This window comes from Canis lupus, chromosome 6 (genome assembly GCF_003254725.2).
Source record: "Canis lupus dingo isolate Sandy chromosome 6, ASM325472v2, whole genome shotgun sequence".
Lineage (NCBI taxonomy): Eukaryota > Metazoa > Chordata > Mammalia > Carnivora > Canidae > Canis > Canis lupus.
The window spans coordinates 54,869,684-54,887,052 of NC_064248.1; the positions used below are offsets into that span (position 1 = coordinate 54,869,684).

The window sequence follows — 17,369 nt, forward strand, 5'->3', positions numbered from 1 at the left end:
TCAGTTGGTCCAGGTCACGGATCCTCTCCTTGATTAAGATATCTCACAATAGGCAGGAATCTTTTGGTTGCAATTGCTAGGAGTCGAATGAGCTAATGTGGGCAAAGGGGGATTTTACTGGAAGGATCGAGGTATCTTTTTTTTTTTTTTTAATTTTTTTCTTTTTTTTTAGGATCGAGGTATCTTACATCTAAACTGCCTGAAAGAAAAGCAGGGGAGCAGCTGTGTCCCAAGGACAGCTGGAAACAGGGACAGGGCCGCAGCTGGGACTCCTGCCCTCTGCCTTGGCCTCTCTGTGCATTGCCTTCATTCCCTTTCACTGCAGATCAGGTTTCTCCTGCGGTGGGGTGCGCAGCCTCGGGAGCCCTCCCAGGCCGGATGGAGGCAGCCTCACACCTGCATCCTTTGGGAGCAGAAGGCCCCTTTGTGAAAAGAAAAAGGCACCCCTTTCCCTTGGATGCAGTCCTTCCAGCAGGGCCCCAGGTGTGGTCAGCAGAAGCAAGTGAGATCTCAGCCTAAGCTCTGCTCCTCGCCTGGGCGCCTTTGCCGGGAGCGCCCACTGACGCTGGTGTCCCTGCAGGGCTGTCGCTTCTCCCAGCTTCTGTGCCTCCGTGAGGTGGTCCCTGCTCCCCTCGGGTGCCCCATGAAATGCCCCCGTCTCCCTGTGCTCAGGGCCCAGCCACTGGAGCCACTGGGTTTCTCTTTCTCTTCCTAAGAAGGGGCCAAGGAGTGGCAGGCTGCTCTCCTCCACCCAGGGCTTACGGGAATTAAAAGGGATTATGCTTTGGAGAGGGAGGCGAGCCTTTAATCGGCCAGACAAGGACGCAGCGGCCGCAGCCAGGGGTGCCCGGAGCGGCACTGATGTCCTTTCCTGTCGCTGCACCGACGGAGGGCTCGCGGTGATAACTGTTCCTGTGGTCACCAGCATGGGCTTCGCGAGACAGATCCAGCTTTTGCTCTGGAAGAACTGGACCCTGAGGAAAAGGCAAAAGGTAACAAGTGCAGTCTGCAGTCTCAAAGTGCCACGTGGAGCAAATACACATGGGGGCTGGGGCTGGGGCCGGGGCCGGGGACAGGGACGGGGAAGGGGTGGGGAAGGTGAGCTGGCCATGGCCATTGCTATTTAGCACTGAAGCAACAGGTGGCTGCTCCGTGAACCTCTCTGGCAAGTGTCCTTCCCAGAGGGATGGGTGTCTCTGTCCAGAGGTGGACACTTTCCCCTGCAGCCCAGCACGGCCACAGTATAGTCTTCTTTTGCCCTCCCTGCATATGAATCCATTGCCTGTCCCTCCCTTCCCACCCCCTTCTCCTCCCCCAGCCCCTGGTTTTGAAACCTTCCAGTCCAGCCCACAAGCCCTTGAGCATCCATCCATCCGTACTGTGCTGTGGGTAGATCCTAAGTCCCGAAGAACAGGCTCAAATGAAAACAACATGCTCCAACCGGACCAATGATACCAGCTTCTCAGACCATAGATTCTAGGAGGCACACTGGCTTTCCACATTTTCACATCTCTGACCTTGGGATGCAGCTCACAATCAAGTGACAGTGTAACTGGACACATCTGTTTCTTTCTTAGTGTGCAAAAATCAACAGTGCACCTTATGATCGACTGCTTCTTAGATTCAGTGAGACACAATAACTTATCGACTAGCACAGACGTTTATTGAGCCCTTCCAGTGAGCAGATCTAAGGGCTGGGCTGGGCCAGGGACATAAAAACAGAAGACCCAGATTCTACCCTGGACACACTTCTAGTCTGGCTGGGGGAAACCTGAAGGGTGTTTTGAGACCAAGAGCAATAAAAGTAGCACCAGTCAAATATTCCCCTGAGAAGTTCTTGCAAGAGCCACCCATAGGCGATCAGAGGATCCCAAGAGTGTACATGCAAATGCCAATTGGCCAATTTTCTGGAAAGGGGTGAAGAGTGAATATATAACTACAAGGAACATGTGCTTTGCTACAGCCTTGCAGTCTTGCAAATGCCAAATGACTAAAGATGCCGAAAGAGGAAGGAGGGGGGAAGGAAAAAGGGGTGGGTCGAGCTGAGATTAGACGGGAGGCAGGCAAGGTGGGGGAGATTTGGGAAAGAGGACAGGGAGGAAGATTGGCTGTGACGATGAAGAGAATGCATTTGTTGCAAGCCTTGATTTGAGATGGGTTTATGCAGGCGGGACAGGGTTTTCCTGGATGATGGAATGACTGTTAGGGGAGAAGAGGGCCAACCAGCGGAACATCTGAAGACCTGTGACTGAGTGTCTCTGTCAGGGTTCAGTCAGAGAGAATCTGGAATATAAAACTGTGTTAGCTAAGTGTGAGGCTGGTAACTTAGTGGATAAAAGAGAACAAGGTATCATGGAGGCAGCAATTGTGGATGCAGCTTGCACCCCGAGGGCTGAGGGAACCAAAGGAAGAACAGGGAACTCTTAGCACTTGGAAACACAGAGGAGATGTTGGTGGAGCTGTAACCCGGGCTTGTGAGGAAGAGGCACAGTGAGACTGCTGCTGGGGTCTCCTGCCCAGATCCGTGCAGAAGGACCCTGGCTAGGTTTGGAGTATTTAAAGCAGAGAGATAATAGCTTAATAATTAGCCCAGAAAACAGCAAGTAGCAGAAGGCATAACCCAGCCACGTGAACAGGTGATTGTTTTTCTCTGGTATGTGTCGCTTGGACAGAACTCAGGGAGCCTGCAGGGGAAAGCCAAGTTAGGACCCCTTGTACATGGGAAACACCGCTGTCCTCGGGTTGCTTTCCTTGTCAGAGCTATTCTGATTTTCAAATTAGTGTTGAAGTTATTTGTTGCCTTCAGGAGCCAAGGGCTAACGGTAATCAGAGACTCAATCCCTTGCTTCCAAGAGCTTCTCTTTCAGAACGAAAATAGACAGAAGTTAAGCAGGATTCACTATTAAATGCATTGATTTATTAATGTGTTCCTTCAATCAGTGAATACTTCATAATCACTAGGTACTGTGCCAGGTGCTAGGTACATAGGTACATAAGGGCCAACAAGACAAGCATGGTCCTTGACCACATGATGTTTTTAGTCGATGAAATGCCAAGGACAATCCAATCTGCAACTGTTTCTTTCTCTCCTTTCTCTCTTTCCCATAAGAAATTAAGATTCTCACTTAATCCTACTCTCAATAAGCCCCTTGTGGCCTTCGAACAACGTACTTGAGGACATTACCTGCTGAAATTATTCCATTTCTGTGGCAAGCATGTTGCTATTACAGAGAATAACCCCATTTTCAAAGACCAGGTTTGGCTCAGAGGCCTTATAGCCTCTCCCTTTCCCTGGTGTTGGCGGGGGGCCGGGGGGGGGCTTCCCCAGTTCAGGGACTCCGTCTTCCCCACAGTGTGCGCCCAGGGGCAACACGCTGCCAGCCTCTCTGTGGTGAGATAGGCCCACTCAGGCTGAGATGCCCGGCTGGGGTAAGCTCCCAGGACTACACCTGGTCTGGGCTGCCACTCACTTGATGCCATCCCGATGGCCTGGAATTCTAGATTGTCTGGTGCGCCTCCCCTGACTTGCCACTCCTACCATATTCCAGGAATTACCAGGATGTCTGAGCAAGATGGAGGCATCTTCTACAACCCCCAGCAGCTCTGACAGGGGTCTGTGGCACCTTCTCAAAGCTTTTAGTTCTTCTGGAAGGTTTCGCCTCAGCAAAATGGGGACTCTAAGGAAAGCACAGCACACCTAACCCATAACCCAGCTCCTTGGTTTTGAACTTCTCAAACTTCCATGGTTTGGGGTGTTTACTGTTGTGAACGGGAGCAAAACAGATACCAAATTTCCCCATCTCTCTTCTCCCAACCCCTGAGGGCCTAAGATGAACATCTTTAGATCTCTGCGTTCCTCCTTCCTTTTTTTAATTTTCTTCCTCTGTTAACATTTATCAAGTATTACTAAGCGCCTGGCACTGTACTATCACCTCTGTTCCAGGACAGAGATACCACTAGTGTCCCCATGGGTACTGATGAGGTCAGGGAGGCTTCAGAGAACGTTAGTGACCCGTGGGGCTGGAGGACATGGCCACTACCCCCACACTGTGGTCATGGAGACTGCAAAGATCCAGTGGCTGTCATTGAATCTATCGTCCAAACCAGGGCAGTTTTGAAAGTGAAAAATAGAACTAGGATCAATGGCCCCAGGGCAACACATGTAAACTAACACCTGACCTGGCAAACTGGGCTGTACAGTCACCCCATGCGTCCAGCACAGCCTGGTGGCTGGGTCACAGCCCCCACGTCCATGGGAGCTGGAGCCAGCTGGGAGCTCGCGCCTGCGCAAAGGCCCTGACCCAATAGCGTGCACAGCACTGGAGTAGAAGGAAACACCGGGTGGGGGGTGAGGATGAGCTGGGAAGTTCAGGAAAGAAATGGGGTTTGGAGAGCATGAGAGAAGACTTCGCACGCAAGGAGTTGGGCTGCAGAATGGGCACTTCCAGTGTCAAGAGCTCTCCCCACTGTCCCGGACAAATGCACACCACCCATATTTGCTAGGGGCCAGGCGCTGCGCCAGGGAGGGTTTATAAAGATCATCGGGTGTGTCTCCTTTCCCTGAGAACTCACAGTGTAGGGCCTCCCTGGCGTCATCCCCTTGTCGCAGCTTCCATGGCAGAGCAGGATGTTTGGGGAGGCCTCCTGAGAGTAGGGGGCTTATCGTGTCCTGGACACCTGGTACAGCTGCAGGCCTTGGTCCTGGGCCCAGTATGAGGCAGGGAGAGCTGTCAGGGTGCAGGGACGGTGGGCAGCCTGGGTCGCATTCATCCAGGCAAGAATCCTGGCTGAGTTGTTGGTGCAGGGGGCAGAATCAAACGGCTCATTTCAAGCCTCGGCTACCCACCTTCAAATTGGAAACAGACTAGGAGGGAAGGAAATCTAGCTGGCCGAGATTTAAAACAACAAGCACAACTCTGCCCTTCCCTGCCACCCCTCCTCCCCCATGTAGGTCGATCAGTAAAGAGAGGGGGAGGGGAAGCAAAGAGAAAAAAAGAGAGAACAAGGAAATACCAGTTTGGGGGAAAAAAAATTTCCATCGGCCCCTTCTGAGCCTTGGCTGGGCTTAATTAAAGTTACAGACATGTTTAAAGGGAAAGGGTGGGGGGAGTCAGAGCCGCCCTGAAAACATGTTTTTAATTACGCTGTGGAATTTCTCCCTGGGGTCCGCCTGTGCACAGTTGAGCATCAAGGACGGGGATGCCGCTTTGGGGTGGGGATGCTGAGCGCGACTCCGGCGGGGGCGCAGGGAGAGGCTGTTGAGGACCTGCCAGGCTGGAAAAGAGCTGCTGGTGGTCTTTGTATGGGAGGGAGCGTGAAATGCAGCCCCTCCAAAACAAACCCTCGCAGAGTTAGCACAATAACACCGACCTCTCAACAAACGTTTTTCAAAGATTACCAAGCACTACCTATGCCAGGGGTTCGCAGCCGCAGCTGCACACTGGAATTGCCTGGGAAGTGTTAAAAACAAACAAACAAACAAAACCCATCTTGATGCCCCCCCCCACTCCTCCCCTACCCAGAACCTGAGTAATTGATGTGGGGGCTTGGCCTGAGCTCCCCACCTGATTCCAGCAGGTAGCCACCTGGGAATTGCCTTCAAAGAAGGTGGTCAAGTGGGGCAGGGACTGTAGGCAGGACACAGCAGCCCTAACTCAGAGATGGGGTGAAGGCGAACACCTGCCAGGCCACCCTGGGCCCTGGCAAAGAATGAAGGAGGGAACAAGGATTCTGATCTGGTCCCCCACAGAAGGGGGACTACAAATCACAATGCTTTGCAAAGACCAAGTACTTCAACAATACAAGAATGAATGAGAGGAGAGAGAGTGTGCATGAGGAGCCCTGCAAAGGGGGTGGGTTGTGCACCAGCTTGGGTTTGGGTGTTTTATCCATGGGGTCAGTAGGCCAGGCTGGCTGATCCCTCCCCCCGTCCAAGCCCCCCTAACAGGTGGAGCAGGGGACGGTGGGTGGTCAGTTTCTCAGGAAGCCCAAGGTTTCCAAACTGGCAAATGAGCTGTTCTGACTCCTGAAAGGGAGAAGGGGAGGAAATATGAATGTGAGTGAGGGGCGAGCCTAAGAGCTTACAGGTCATTTTAATGACATCCCTTTGCTCTTTGGGCTTTCCATAGTGTGCCGTGGCCTACTGTGTGTCCCTGTGGTCTTTGTGAGAAATGAGGGTCAGTCATACATGGCTTGTGTTTGTTGAATGTTACCTCGTGCCAGGTTCTGCCCTAAGTGTTTTATACTCGCTTCATGCTCACATCTGCTCTGGGAGGTGGGTCCTCATAGCATCCCCTGTTTTACAGATGAGGTCCTGAGGCATGGAAAGATTGATCCGTCTACCCAAGGTCATGCAGCCAATACGGAGCAGGGAGCAGAGCCAGATAAAAACCTCAGTACTGACACATTCAACCTGCAGTGTGTACTGAAGGACAACATGGTCTCATTTCACAGATGAGAAAACTGAGACTCAGTGCTTGAACAAGCTCCAAAGTGATTCTTAACCCAGATCTTCCCATTCCCAAATGTCTAACATACCAGACTACTCCCAGATAGACGTTGCTACATGGAAGGAAGCTGACTGTCTTGGGAGAAAGCCAAGGTTGCACACAATTGTCTTAAGGGGAAGAATCAGATGTGTGGAATCTGGACTGGTTGTCTCACTTCCTCGGTGAAGACACCACGAACAACTTCCGGTTTCATCACTTGTACCTATCACTCACCCTGTGATCTTGCCAGACTTGCTCCCCAATCTTACTCATGGACGGGAGGACTTGGGTTGCAAGGCTTGAAGCCAGTGTACAGAACAGGCCTCTGGGGATGCAGTTTGTTAAATCTGCCAAAGGTTGGTGACCTGAGTGTCACCTCCAGCTTCCCATGGAGACTCCTAGGCCAGTCCTTGACAAAGGCTCACTCATTCCATATTTATTGGGTACCTATTATGAAGCTGGCCATTTGTCAGGTGCTAGAATCACAGTAGTGACAAAGATAGACATGGTCCCTGCCCTCAGGCAGCTCACAACCAGGAGGGCTCCATTTTCCTAAAGGAGTAATGACCCTGATTTATAATGAGTGATAAGGGAAGTGCAGGATGCTGTGGGAACAGCTGTGCTGGTACCAGTGAGACAGGTTCCTGGAGAAGAGGCTCAGCCCTCCTCCTCCTTTGGTCCGCGGGTCCTGGGGGAACTGCCAACATTCCAATGGCTATCAAGTGTGCTTGGGGCCAGTCTCTGTAACATTGGATGGGAGTTCTCTAATATTGATGTTTCGCCATCTTGTTGAAGAACGAGTCAGGGGAGCCCTGCGAAGTGAGTACCTTAAGGAAAATCTCGATCATATATAACATTTTGGTGTGCTTCCCCCATTCCCCCAACATCTGCCCTAGACATATTTGAATAAAACATTGAGTAAAAAGTTACAACTAAAAAAAAGAAAAAAGTTACAACTGCATAATCACCTGCCCTACACATTTTTCGTTATTTCTTCAATGCATTGTCCCCCGCCCCACCACCACCACCAATTTGTTACGATTTGCCATAATTCTGTAGCCCATAGACCATAATAGTGGGAAAGGAATAAACATTTACTGAGTACCTGCTATGATGTCTACCACCTTGCTGAGTGAGCATTCATGTACATTCCCTTGAAAGGAATGACAAGGGCAGCCCCGGTGACTCAGTGGTTTAGGGCCACCTTCAGCTCAGGACCTGATCCTGGAGACCTGGGATCCAGTCCTGGTCGGGCTCCCTGCATGGAGCCTGCTTCTCCCTCTGCCTGTGTCTCTGCCGCTCTCTCTGTGTGTCTCTCATGAATAAATAAATAAAATCTTAAAAAAAAAAAAAAGAATAACAAAAAGTTAAAGACCATGCAAATGACCTCAAGCAACTCTATGTATACTTAAGTCTCTATTCTTAGCCATCGGCACAAGTTCTCCTTCAGATCTTGTTTCCTTCCTAAGGTCTCTGGAGTGGGGGTTGGGTAGAAAAGGTATTCCATTTCCCAAATCACATCCCTCTCCTCCCCTTCCTCCCAGCAACCACTCACCTGCAACCCACGCCCTCTAGTGCTATGCCACAGAGTGTGGTTGTGACAACCAAGCTTCTTCCTTTGGAGTCAAGCGTCTCTAAACTCTAAGTTGAACCTAAATTTAAGGAGTGGGTTTCAACCATACATTGTTATCAGCAGCCTCTGCCAGTGTGGTGAAAACTCAGTTTTCCCTGCTTTCTTCCTTTAAGCAACAAGAAACTGTGGAAGGAAAGATGCTGGTAAGCCCAGATTCTTGTTAACTTTGCTATGGATCACGGTGTTTCAGAGTCCTTTGCTCATTCATTCAGTGACCACATATGCGAGATCTGATGTGCACTAGAAGAAGACGAGGCAGTGGGAGAGGTAGAAAATCTGCTTTCGTGTGCACACGGACACCTGAAAAGCACTGAAGCACACATCTTGGTCCTTGAAAGTCCTGTGTTAATACAGTTTCCTAAAATAGAGGCAGAGCAGAACCCAGATGGACACAAAGTTTTGTGAGCCTAGTATATCAGGGTAGAGGTAGTGAGGGAAAGGGGATAAGAGAAGGAAGTCTGGGTCCTGAGATCAAGCCCAGTGTTTGGCTCATGCTGGGCATGCAGCCTGCTTAAGATTCTCTCTCTCTCTCCTTTTGCACCCTCTCTCACCCCTGGCACTCTCTGTCTCTAAAAAAGAGAGAGAGGGAGAGAGGGAGAGAGAGAGAGAGAGAAAGTCCTTCAGGAGCTATACCACAACCAAGCCCTGTTGCACAGACACATGCTGAGTTGTGTGTCCACTCTGGATGTGTTTCCTGTAATCTTTTAACATCACTGGTCTTCCTCTCTTTTTGTCTTGTTTTTCCAGATTCGCTTTGTGGTGGAACTTGTATGGCCTTTATCTTTATTTCTGATCTTGATCTGGTTAAGGAATATCAACCCACTCTACAGCCAACATGAATGTAAGCATGAAGGGGGAGGAGCCCTGGCAATCCTGGAGGTCCCATCCTTTTGTTTAGAAAGGTCTTGGGGGTTGGGATGCCAGGATTGGATCTGCTTATCAACATTTCATGCCTCCAGTACAAAAACAAAGAATTTGCCAGCATTATACAAATGAGCTTTTTAATCATACATTTTAAAAAATACTTATATGTGGTCCCTAAAGAATTGTGAAATTAGTTTTTTCTGGTTCTTTCCTCTTTTTTTTTTTCCATATTTAAACTCTTACTAGTTTTAAAGGGAGCAGATTATAAATGGGCTCCCTAAAATATTCTGGAGACCAATTTAGGGAAATGATCTGTACCATGCTAGAGAAAAAAGAGAAGGGGTGGTATAGAGCCATGTATAGTAACATTATTTCCTGGATCCCAGAGGTATCCTGGGACCTGGGATGAGCCTATGAGAGCCTCTTTTATACTCTGCTCCTCATTTCCAGCCAGAATGACATCTTCTCCCTCTAGGTAGTGGATGTGCAGACCTCAGGAGTAATACAAAGCTCTCAGGGCCCTGTTTTTATTCCTCTCCCTCTTGTTCATGAGTTTGATGCCCCAAGTTCTGGATCAGTCTCCTGTCCATCAAACTCTTGCTTGTTTACCTAGTTCTCCCTGGCCCTCACCGTCCCTCATCCTGCGCCCCCACCACCACACATCCTTGCCAAAGGACCCCATAACCTGCAATCCTCTTGCATGCTTAAGAACAGTGTGGAAGGGGAAAAAAAAAAAAAAGAACAGTGTAGAAGGAATAGATGAACCTCCTCTCCTCCTAAGCATGAGCAACACTGTAAAGCCATCCTGACCTAACATCCCTCCACTGTCCCCCCTCCACTCCCCCTCCATGCTTCCCTCTACGCCTCTAATAGCACGTTTTCTGTCACCCCACTGCACTGGGAGCTTGAGAGGAGAGACCCTGTTTCTGGCACTCAGCACAGGGCCTGGCATATATATTAGATGCTCCTGCTTCTTAAATGTTGATGGATGAAGGAAAACACAAAGGGCTGGGCTCCTTCCTGCAGAGGCCCCAGCAACCAGAAGTGGCATCCCGCAAGGTTTCCATAAGTAACTCCTTGTCTTCATTTCCTGTCTTCAAGGCCATTTTCCCAACAAGGCGATGCCCTCAGCAGGAATGTTGCCGTGGCTCCAGGGGATGTTCTGCAATGTGAACAATCCTTGTTTTCAAAATCCTACCCCGGGAGAATCTCCTGGAATTGTGTCAAACTATAACAACTCCATGTAAGTGTTGAGATTCCCAAAATCTTAGGCTATGGCTTGAACGCATTTGTTCTTAACCTGAGAAGCTAAAGACCATTCCGAGAAGCTAGTGAAAACTAATGGCCCCACTTCCCCTCAAAATGAACACACATAAAACAGTACATTGTGCATAAGATTCCAGGGGACTTGTGGACTCCAGGTTAATGACTTCTCGCCTTGGGTCTCATTTCAAGTCAAATCCCATAGGAAGAGAGTCTACCTTTGGAATTCTCTCTCAGAGCAAAAGTAGGGAGAGCATGATATGAGCATGTCCTATAGACAAAGGTTCAGGGATGTGCATAGGGTCGTCCTTCATCCCCTGGGTTGATCTTGAGCTTACCTGAGGGACATCAACAAGGTCTTATTGGGGAGTGGCTATACTTCTGTAAACACCAGGTCAGACGAAACAGTATTTGGTTACTCTAGTTTTTCCTTAAAGTAGCTCTGGATATAACTCCTCTGGGAAAACCTGCATTTTGACTGAAAAAAAGGGACAGTTGGTAAGTCAGCCTAATGCTCAGAGGTAGCCTTCCCCACTGGGAATACACATGGCTGCTTGTGCCCAATCATGGCAGAGTAGAGCCGTTGTGGTATAGATTTAGGGCCTGCAAGCCTGTAATATGTATCTGTCTGCTAATCCTTGGCATATAGAAAGATAAAACAGAGAACGTCTGTCTTCCTGAGAATGTCAGGGAGGTGACGTTTTAGCTGGACTCACATAGTTGCAAACACTGCCTGGAGACTCTAACTTGCAATCTATAACTTCAGCTTGAGTCTCATTGAGGTGCCTGAGAAGAAACTGCTGCCCATCCATAGATAGCTCATGGGGTTGCACGGTGGGATCAGGGAGCCTGGGAGACATCCCAGTAGAGGCTAGATGGGGCTTTGGCGGGACTGGCACTGGCGATGTCCATGTACTGAGGGAGTTGGGGGAGCAGAGCTTCAGACTCCAGCTGCACTTAGCACTTAAACCAGGAAATCTGGGTTTCACATTTCACACACTCATTATAGGTGAAATACTGGCTTATTCAAGGTTCTTTTGCTTATAAGGCACAGAAGCCCATTCTGACAAGATGAAGCTCTAGAGGTTAATATAGGATTTGGACACTAGACCTTCTTACAAAGCCAAGGGAAGCCAGGCAGGCCTCAGGAGGGGTGGGACAGGAACTGGATGGCTGGGGACCGGCTCTCTCTTGTCTGAACCTGCAAGGTCAGCCTCTGTCCCTTTCTGGGCATCTACTACATTTGCCTCTCTCCATGGGCCAATGTCCCTGCTTCTCAATGCCCACACCGGCTCCGGTTGCCCAGTTCAGAGCACCTTGTCTTGGGCAATTGGAAGAGCATCATTGAATACCATTCAAATTCAAATAGGAACACAGCTGATTGGTTCAACTTCATTTTCCTTGTCCAGTCAGCCATAGCAGAGGATTTGTGTGTGTGTGTGTGTACGTGTGTGTGCATGTGCGCGTGTGCATGCATGCACTTGCAGGGAGGAACTTGTGGATTAAGCATGGCTATCCATGCCTATGAATGGCTGGAAGGGCAGGTCTCAGAGAAGTGGCACCAGCTGGGAAGAACCTCCAATACCATCTTCTAGCGTCATCCTGCTTTTAAGACATCTCTGGGCAGGAGACACGCAGAGCATGGAGTTAAGGAATGACCTGGTCCTGCCAAAGCTGGAAAACTGAACAAATTGCTCACCAGCTACCTGTCTGGTACCCTATAGGTACAAAGAAGTTAAAATAGCCTTTTGGCCTTTGGCCTTGGCGATATTATAAGGACAGGTAATGTCGTAGTTGGCCAGACATGTGGTATCTTAAAAACTAGCAAGGAGTGTTATTATTATTATAAAATGGCAACAATATCTTTACTGAGGAAGCTTTATCTTTCTTATAGCTTGGCAAGGGTGTTTCGAGATTTTCAAGAACTTCTCCTGGATGCACCAGAGAGGCAGCACTTTGGCCACGTTTGGAAAGAATTTCAAACCTTGTCTCGACTCATGGACACCCTCCGGACTCACCCCGAGAGAGTCGCGGGTACGCTGGGCTTGCGTGTTTTCAGCCGTCGCTTGCCTCTCCCTTGCCTCACCCATCAGAGACCAAAGGCATAGGAAAGAGTAGGAAGATTTGGTGGGAAAAGATCCTGGAGGAGGCAGGAAGGAATGGCTCCAAAGGTGGCATGAAGCTCACTTTGGTGCGGACTCCTCTTTCCATCAGCTTAGAAGTTAGGAATTTGAGGAGGGCAGGAAAGTCCTCGTTCCAGGTGAGTCTAGAGACAGAAAGGAGAATGCCCAGAGAGGTTGCACTCTGGGAAGCACGAGGCTAGGTTAAGTCTGGAAGCAGGAAGGAAGGGGTAAAAGGAGAGGCATAGGACCGTTTGCACTGAGTACCAGAGAGCGAGCTAACCAGGAGCGCGTGGAAGCAATGCCAAGTGAGGGCCCTGGGAGGTCAGAGTGCATATGTTGATCGTGGCATAAATATGCACAATCATTCCATTTCTTCCAGGGATATTCAGCCTCCCAGGCCCCGAGGCAGGTGCAGAGGGAACTGATGCAGGGCAGGGAGGTCCTGCTGGAGGTCCAGGAGACAAGGGGTTGAGAATGGAGACTGGAAAACATGCGCTGGGGCCAGGCTGCCTAGGGATGGATGGGAAGCCAGAAGTACTGCAATGGCCTGGGGGAGATGGGGGGACAAGGACCCAGAGGCCTCTGGGAGTTCCGTGGTCCTGTTTAAGGGCCAGGGTACTGAATAGGATGGAGGGCTTGATGACTGTCGTCAAAGGGTGAGCTCTGTGGATTCAGGATTTCCAAGGCAGGCAGGAGTAAGAGGGAGCCCCTGGCTGTGGCCACGGTGCGGAAGTGGAGCGGAGGCCAAGGCTGAACTGACGAGGAGGCTGAGGCAGTGAGAGGCCAGGCTGTTGGGCCACTGAGTTTGTGTGGCAGGTAAGGAGCCGGGCACCAGGGCAGGAGAGCCAGGGGGGCTCAGGAGCAGTGAGGGCTGAACATGGCAGGGGCCTGGGCACCAGCTGGAAACCTGTCCCACCCCCAGTCCCCTCAGCACCCCCATCCTCTGGAGGGCGGACGAACAGCTTGGAGGGAGCAAGCCTTGCTAGAAATCTAGGGGTCTCTGCAGTCCAGCAGGGGGAGAAAAGACTGCCAGTGGGGCAAGACTGTGAAGGCATGTGGCTCAGAGGCTGTGAAGGAAGGGGTTTGGAGGTGTTGCACGCATCCTGCGTTCCTAGGATAGGGACAGGTGGCGGAGACTCTCGGGGTGGCCTTGAGGATGACAGGGATGAGGAAGGGGGCTATGAAGAGGACAGGAGGGACTGGAATAAGGGCTCCCACTCAGGGTTCCAAACAAGAGAAGTGGGGGCCCTCCGGGGGTCCTCGCCCATGCAGCTCAACAACGGGTCAGAGCAGGTGTCCACACCGAGGGCTCCCGCAGCAGAAGTGGGAGGACTGAAAGGATCATGACCACACCTGGGGGAGGGTGGAGGGAAGCAGGGGGGCTTCAAGAACACAGAGCAGTCAGGAGGGGCAATTATCCTTAGGAGAATATTACCGTCTTCCCACCTGGTCACCTTCTCCCTTCTCTCCCTGTGGGGGGAATGAGGACAGGAGTATGTTCAGACGGCACGTTGAGATTACTTCATTACATTTTAATTCTCTCAAAATAGTCATGCATGCACTTTATGTAGTAATTTTCTACAAACCGGATCGCAGACACCACCTTCTTTGCTGCCCTGGATAGAAGAGTTTACTTAGCTCAAGCTTGAAGGACCTTCTAAGGTGTGAGCACAAATAGCATTTTCTGAAAAACAGGGGAGAGGCAGCAACCAGAAAGCACTGTTTCCTAGGATGAAAGAAGCAGATGAGAACATGGACCGTCTAACCCCTAGAGTGGTCGTCTACCCTCTTCACCCAGTGGGAGCAGGAATGAGGCAGACATTTCATTCTGTTGTCCGGTTGTCAGATGGAGTCCAGCTGGGAGGAAATGTAAAGGAAGTGATTTCAAACCACAATTTCTCTGTGGTCTTTACAGTGTGTGTATGAGAACCAAAGTCACTTCCTCCTAACCTCAGCACGGGACTAGCTTTGAGTTGGCATACAGTTGGTTCCTTCTGCAGGTCTTCAGGCTGTGGGGGAAAGTCTCTAAATAAGAACAGCTTCAGAGGTCTGGGGAGACAGGGTCAGAAAAGGTCAGCCAAGGCTCCCCAAGAGGCATTTAGGAGCTAGGAACAAAAATTCTGAAGCACGTTGGCTACTTTTGGAAAGAACTTCAAACCTTGTCTCATCATGGACACCTGCCCAGACTCACCCCAAGAGAGTCACGGGTACGCTGGGCTTGCGTGTTCTCAGCCCCCTCTTTCCTCTCCCTTGCCTCACCCACCAGAGAGACCAAAGGCACAGGGTACCATTCCCAAAGTCTCAGAAGGAATTCCCAGCCAGGGACTGAGGTCCACCAGCAACTTGGCAGACTTTCGGGATCCATCCCAGGGTCTCCTGGGGCCCTTGCTCACTCATTGAATCCTCGGCCCAAAGCCCCAGCGGAGCGTAGAGCCTTTGGGAGTGAGGTGGGCGGCTGTCACTGGTATGTGCTTTTGCCTGTCAGTTCCCAGTCACCTGGGAAAGTATGCCCATGGTTGACCCAGGCGGCCTTTTCTTTTGCTAGCAAACCTGTCCTACAGCATTCTCAGCAGGGGAGGATTAATGGTAAAACACCAGACGTGAAGCCCCCTCCCCTCTCGCCCCCAAGCAAGCACTGTGGTCTCTCAATCATCTTCAAACACCTTCTTCCCATGAGCCCCACACATTCTCCTGGCTGCTCCCCCACCAACCCTCAGCTCCCCTCGGCTCCACGGGCCTCAGCTGCCCCCTCCCCCAGCCTCTTCCCAGGGAAGCGAACAAGAAGAACCACATTTTAAACAAAATTTATTTTTCTTTCCTCGAGCCCCCAGTTCACATTTCTCCCTCGGGAGTCTAGTAGAGCTTCTGTCTGGTATCAGCCACCTCTTACATGTTGGGCCCCACGCTCCCTACAGGGTGGCCCCCACCCCTCTGCAGGTGGGACCAGCGCTCCCGCCCCTTCCCCCTCAGGCTACAGCAGCCCAGTCACCGGGCTCGGGGTGGGGAGAATGGTCACCCTCCCCAGCAAGATATTTGTAGGTAAGGTCAAGTGAGTGAGTTAAAGAATAACAAATTGATAAACAGTCAAATGGGGTCCCAACTCTCAGGTCACGACAACAGGTATTTATTGGGTGCCTCCTGTCATCCCACAGACATTTATCGAGGCCCTGATTCCATGTCAGGCTCTCATGCTGGGTGTCAGAGAGAGGTGACCTCAAGGGCTTACATCTGTGTACCCAGCATTGCTAGATATGATGATGGTCTGATGAAGGTATAATGAAAACAGGGTCCATAGCCCCCTACTCTCCAGAGACTGTGTGTGTGTACGTGTGTGTGTGTTGGGGGGGTGTCTCTGAGGCCAGTACATAACGTAATGCTGACTACGAAGAGGTGATTGGGAGACGGAAGATCAACTGAACTGGGGCCCAGCAGAAGGAAGAAAGGAAACTGGGTGATGGAAGTAAGATGACGCGACTTATGTTATCAGGAAAAAGAGGAAGGCATGAATACAATAGAGCAGCCCCTTTCAGACCCCTCCTGTTCTCGGCTCCCTCCTGTATTTGGGTTCCCCTGAAGCTTTTGGGCTTTCCCTATGGGGAAGGCGGTGAGCCTGGGCTGATGGCACAACTTCCAAGAGGCTGGTGTGGAGTGGAATCTCAGGACTGGTTGCCCCTGCCCCAGCTGCACTGCAGGCCCGTGGAGTTGACCCATCCCCTTTGAAGAGGAAATGAGCAGCAACCTCCATCTGGACAAGGCTCTTCAGAAAAAGGCACAACCTGAAAAGAGAAGGGAAGGCTGTCAAGCACTCAGGGGATTAGGCCTCTTGGTCACCTGGTGAGGGGAGAATTTGTGGGGGAGAGGATGGGGTGCTGGGGTGTTAGGATCAGGAAGGAGGAGGGACATTTGATAAGTAGAGTTAATTAAAGAACTAAGAGATAAGTAGTCAACTGGGCTCCCGGGGGAGTTGGGATGTAGACTTAGGCACATCATGTAACACAGATGCTTTCCCGTAACATTGAAATGATTTGATAAGTATCTGGGGCTGTCACCTTCTCTGCTGGCCCGTGCATCCTGAACTGTGGCAGTGGCCTACTTGAGGCTGTGTTGACCCTGGAAGCAGGCAGTAGAAATGTACCCTGGGTGTGAAGCCCCAGGGGGGCATCAAAATATTAGTGCAATCAGAACAAGCATTTTTGGAAGGCTCACTGTTTTCAGGCCTGGGAATTCGCCACTTCACAGTCCTTACCCCGAGTCACCCTCACGATAAGCCTGTGAGGTGTAGAAAGCACAGACATAAAGGGTTCAGTCACTTGTCGCAGGGTCACCTTAACTGTTAGGAGTCTTTTATGTCCCCTTATAAAAACACTTTTGCTTTTAGTATGTTTTGAGTGAAACCAGAGAGAATGTGATTGGGACTGAGCAGGGCATGAAATTAGAAGTCCAGGCAACAGACCATCCCCCGTTTCCCACTCAAAGCTCTTCTAGCCCCAAACAGCCCCATGTCTCCTAGTCCATGTCAGCACCCCGAGCTTACAGCCTTAGCTGAGATGACAGAAATGCCAGGAAGAGCATGACAACACAGTGTGGACACAGCATGTATGTCCTCTCACTCTAGACAAGGCTTTTTCAACCTTGACATTTTGGACCAGATGGTTCTTTGTTTCGTAGTAGGGAGGGAGGTTATCCTGTCCACTGTGGAATGTTACCAGCAACCCTGGCCTCTACCCAATAGCACCTCCCCAGCTGCAACACCCAAAAATGCCTGCAGACTTTGCCAGATATTCCTAGGGGAGACAAAACTGCCCCAGCTTTAGTTCCTCACCCCCATCTGGTTGAGAGTCACTATTCTAGACCAATTCCACAATGCATCTGATGACTCCTCCCCTGCCCTGAGCTAACTTTTTCCACCTTCTGTGCCTTCTCACTACGTTTTGCCTGGCTTTGTCAGCAGTAAATGCTGTGACTGTGTTGGTGACAGCCCACGGGCAGGAGCCCTGA

The 17,369-nt window shown here is 50.6% G+C and overlaps 1 protein-coding gene across 1 annotated transcript in view; it reads left to right on the forward strand.

Moving 5' to 3' along the window:
* Nucleotides 1–246: 246 nt before the first annotated feature.
* The window catches only part of ABCA4 (ATP binding cassette subfamily A member 4), a 128,119-nt gene continuing 110,996 nt past the window's right edge, over nucleotides 247–17,369 (forward strand). The window contains 4 exon segments of the mRNA XM_049111658.1: nucleotides 247–992; nucleotides 8,869–8,962; nucleotides 10,087–10,228; nucleotides 12,143–12,282. Coding sequence (XP_048967615.1) covers nucleotides 780–992; nucleotides 8,869–8,962; nucleotides 10,087–10,228; nucleotides 12,143–12,282 — 589 coding nt within the window. The 5' untranslated portion in view covers nucleotides 247–779.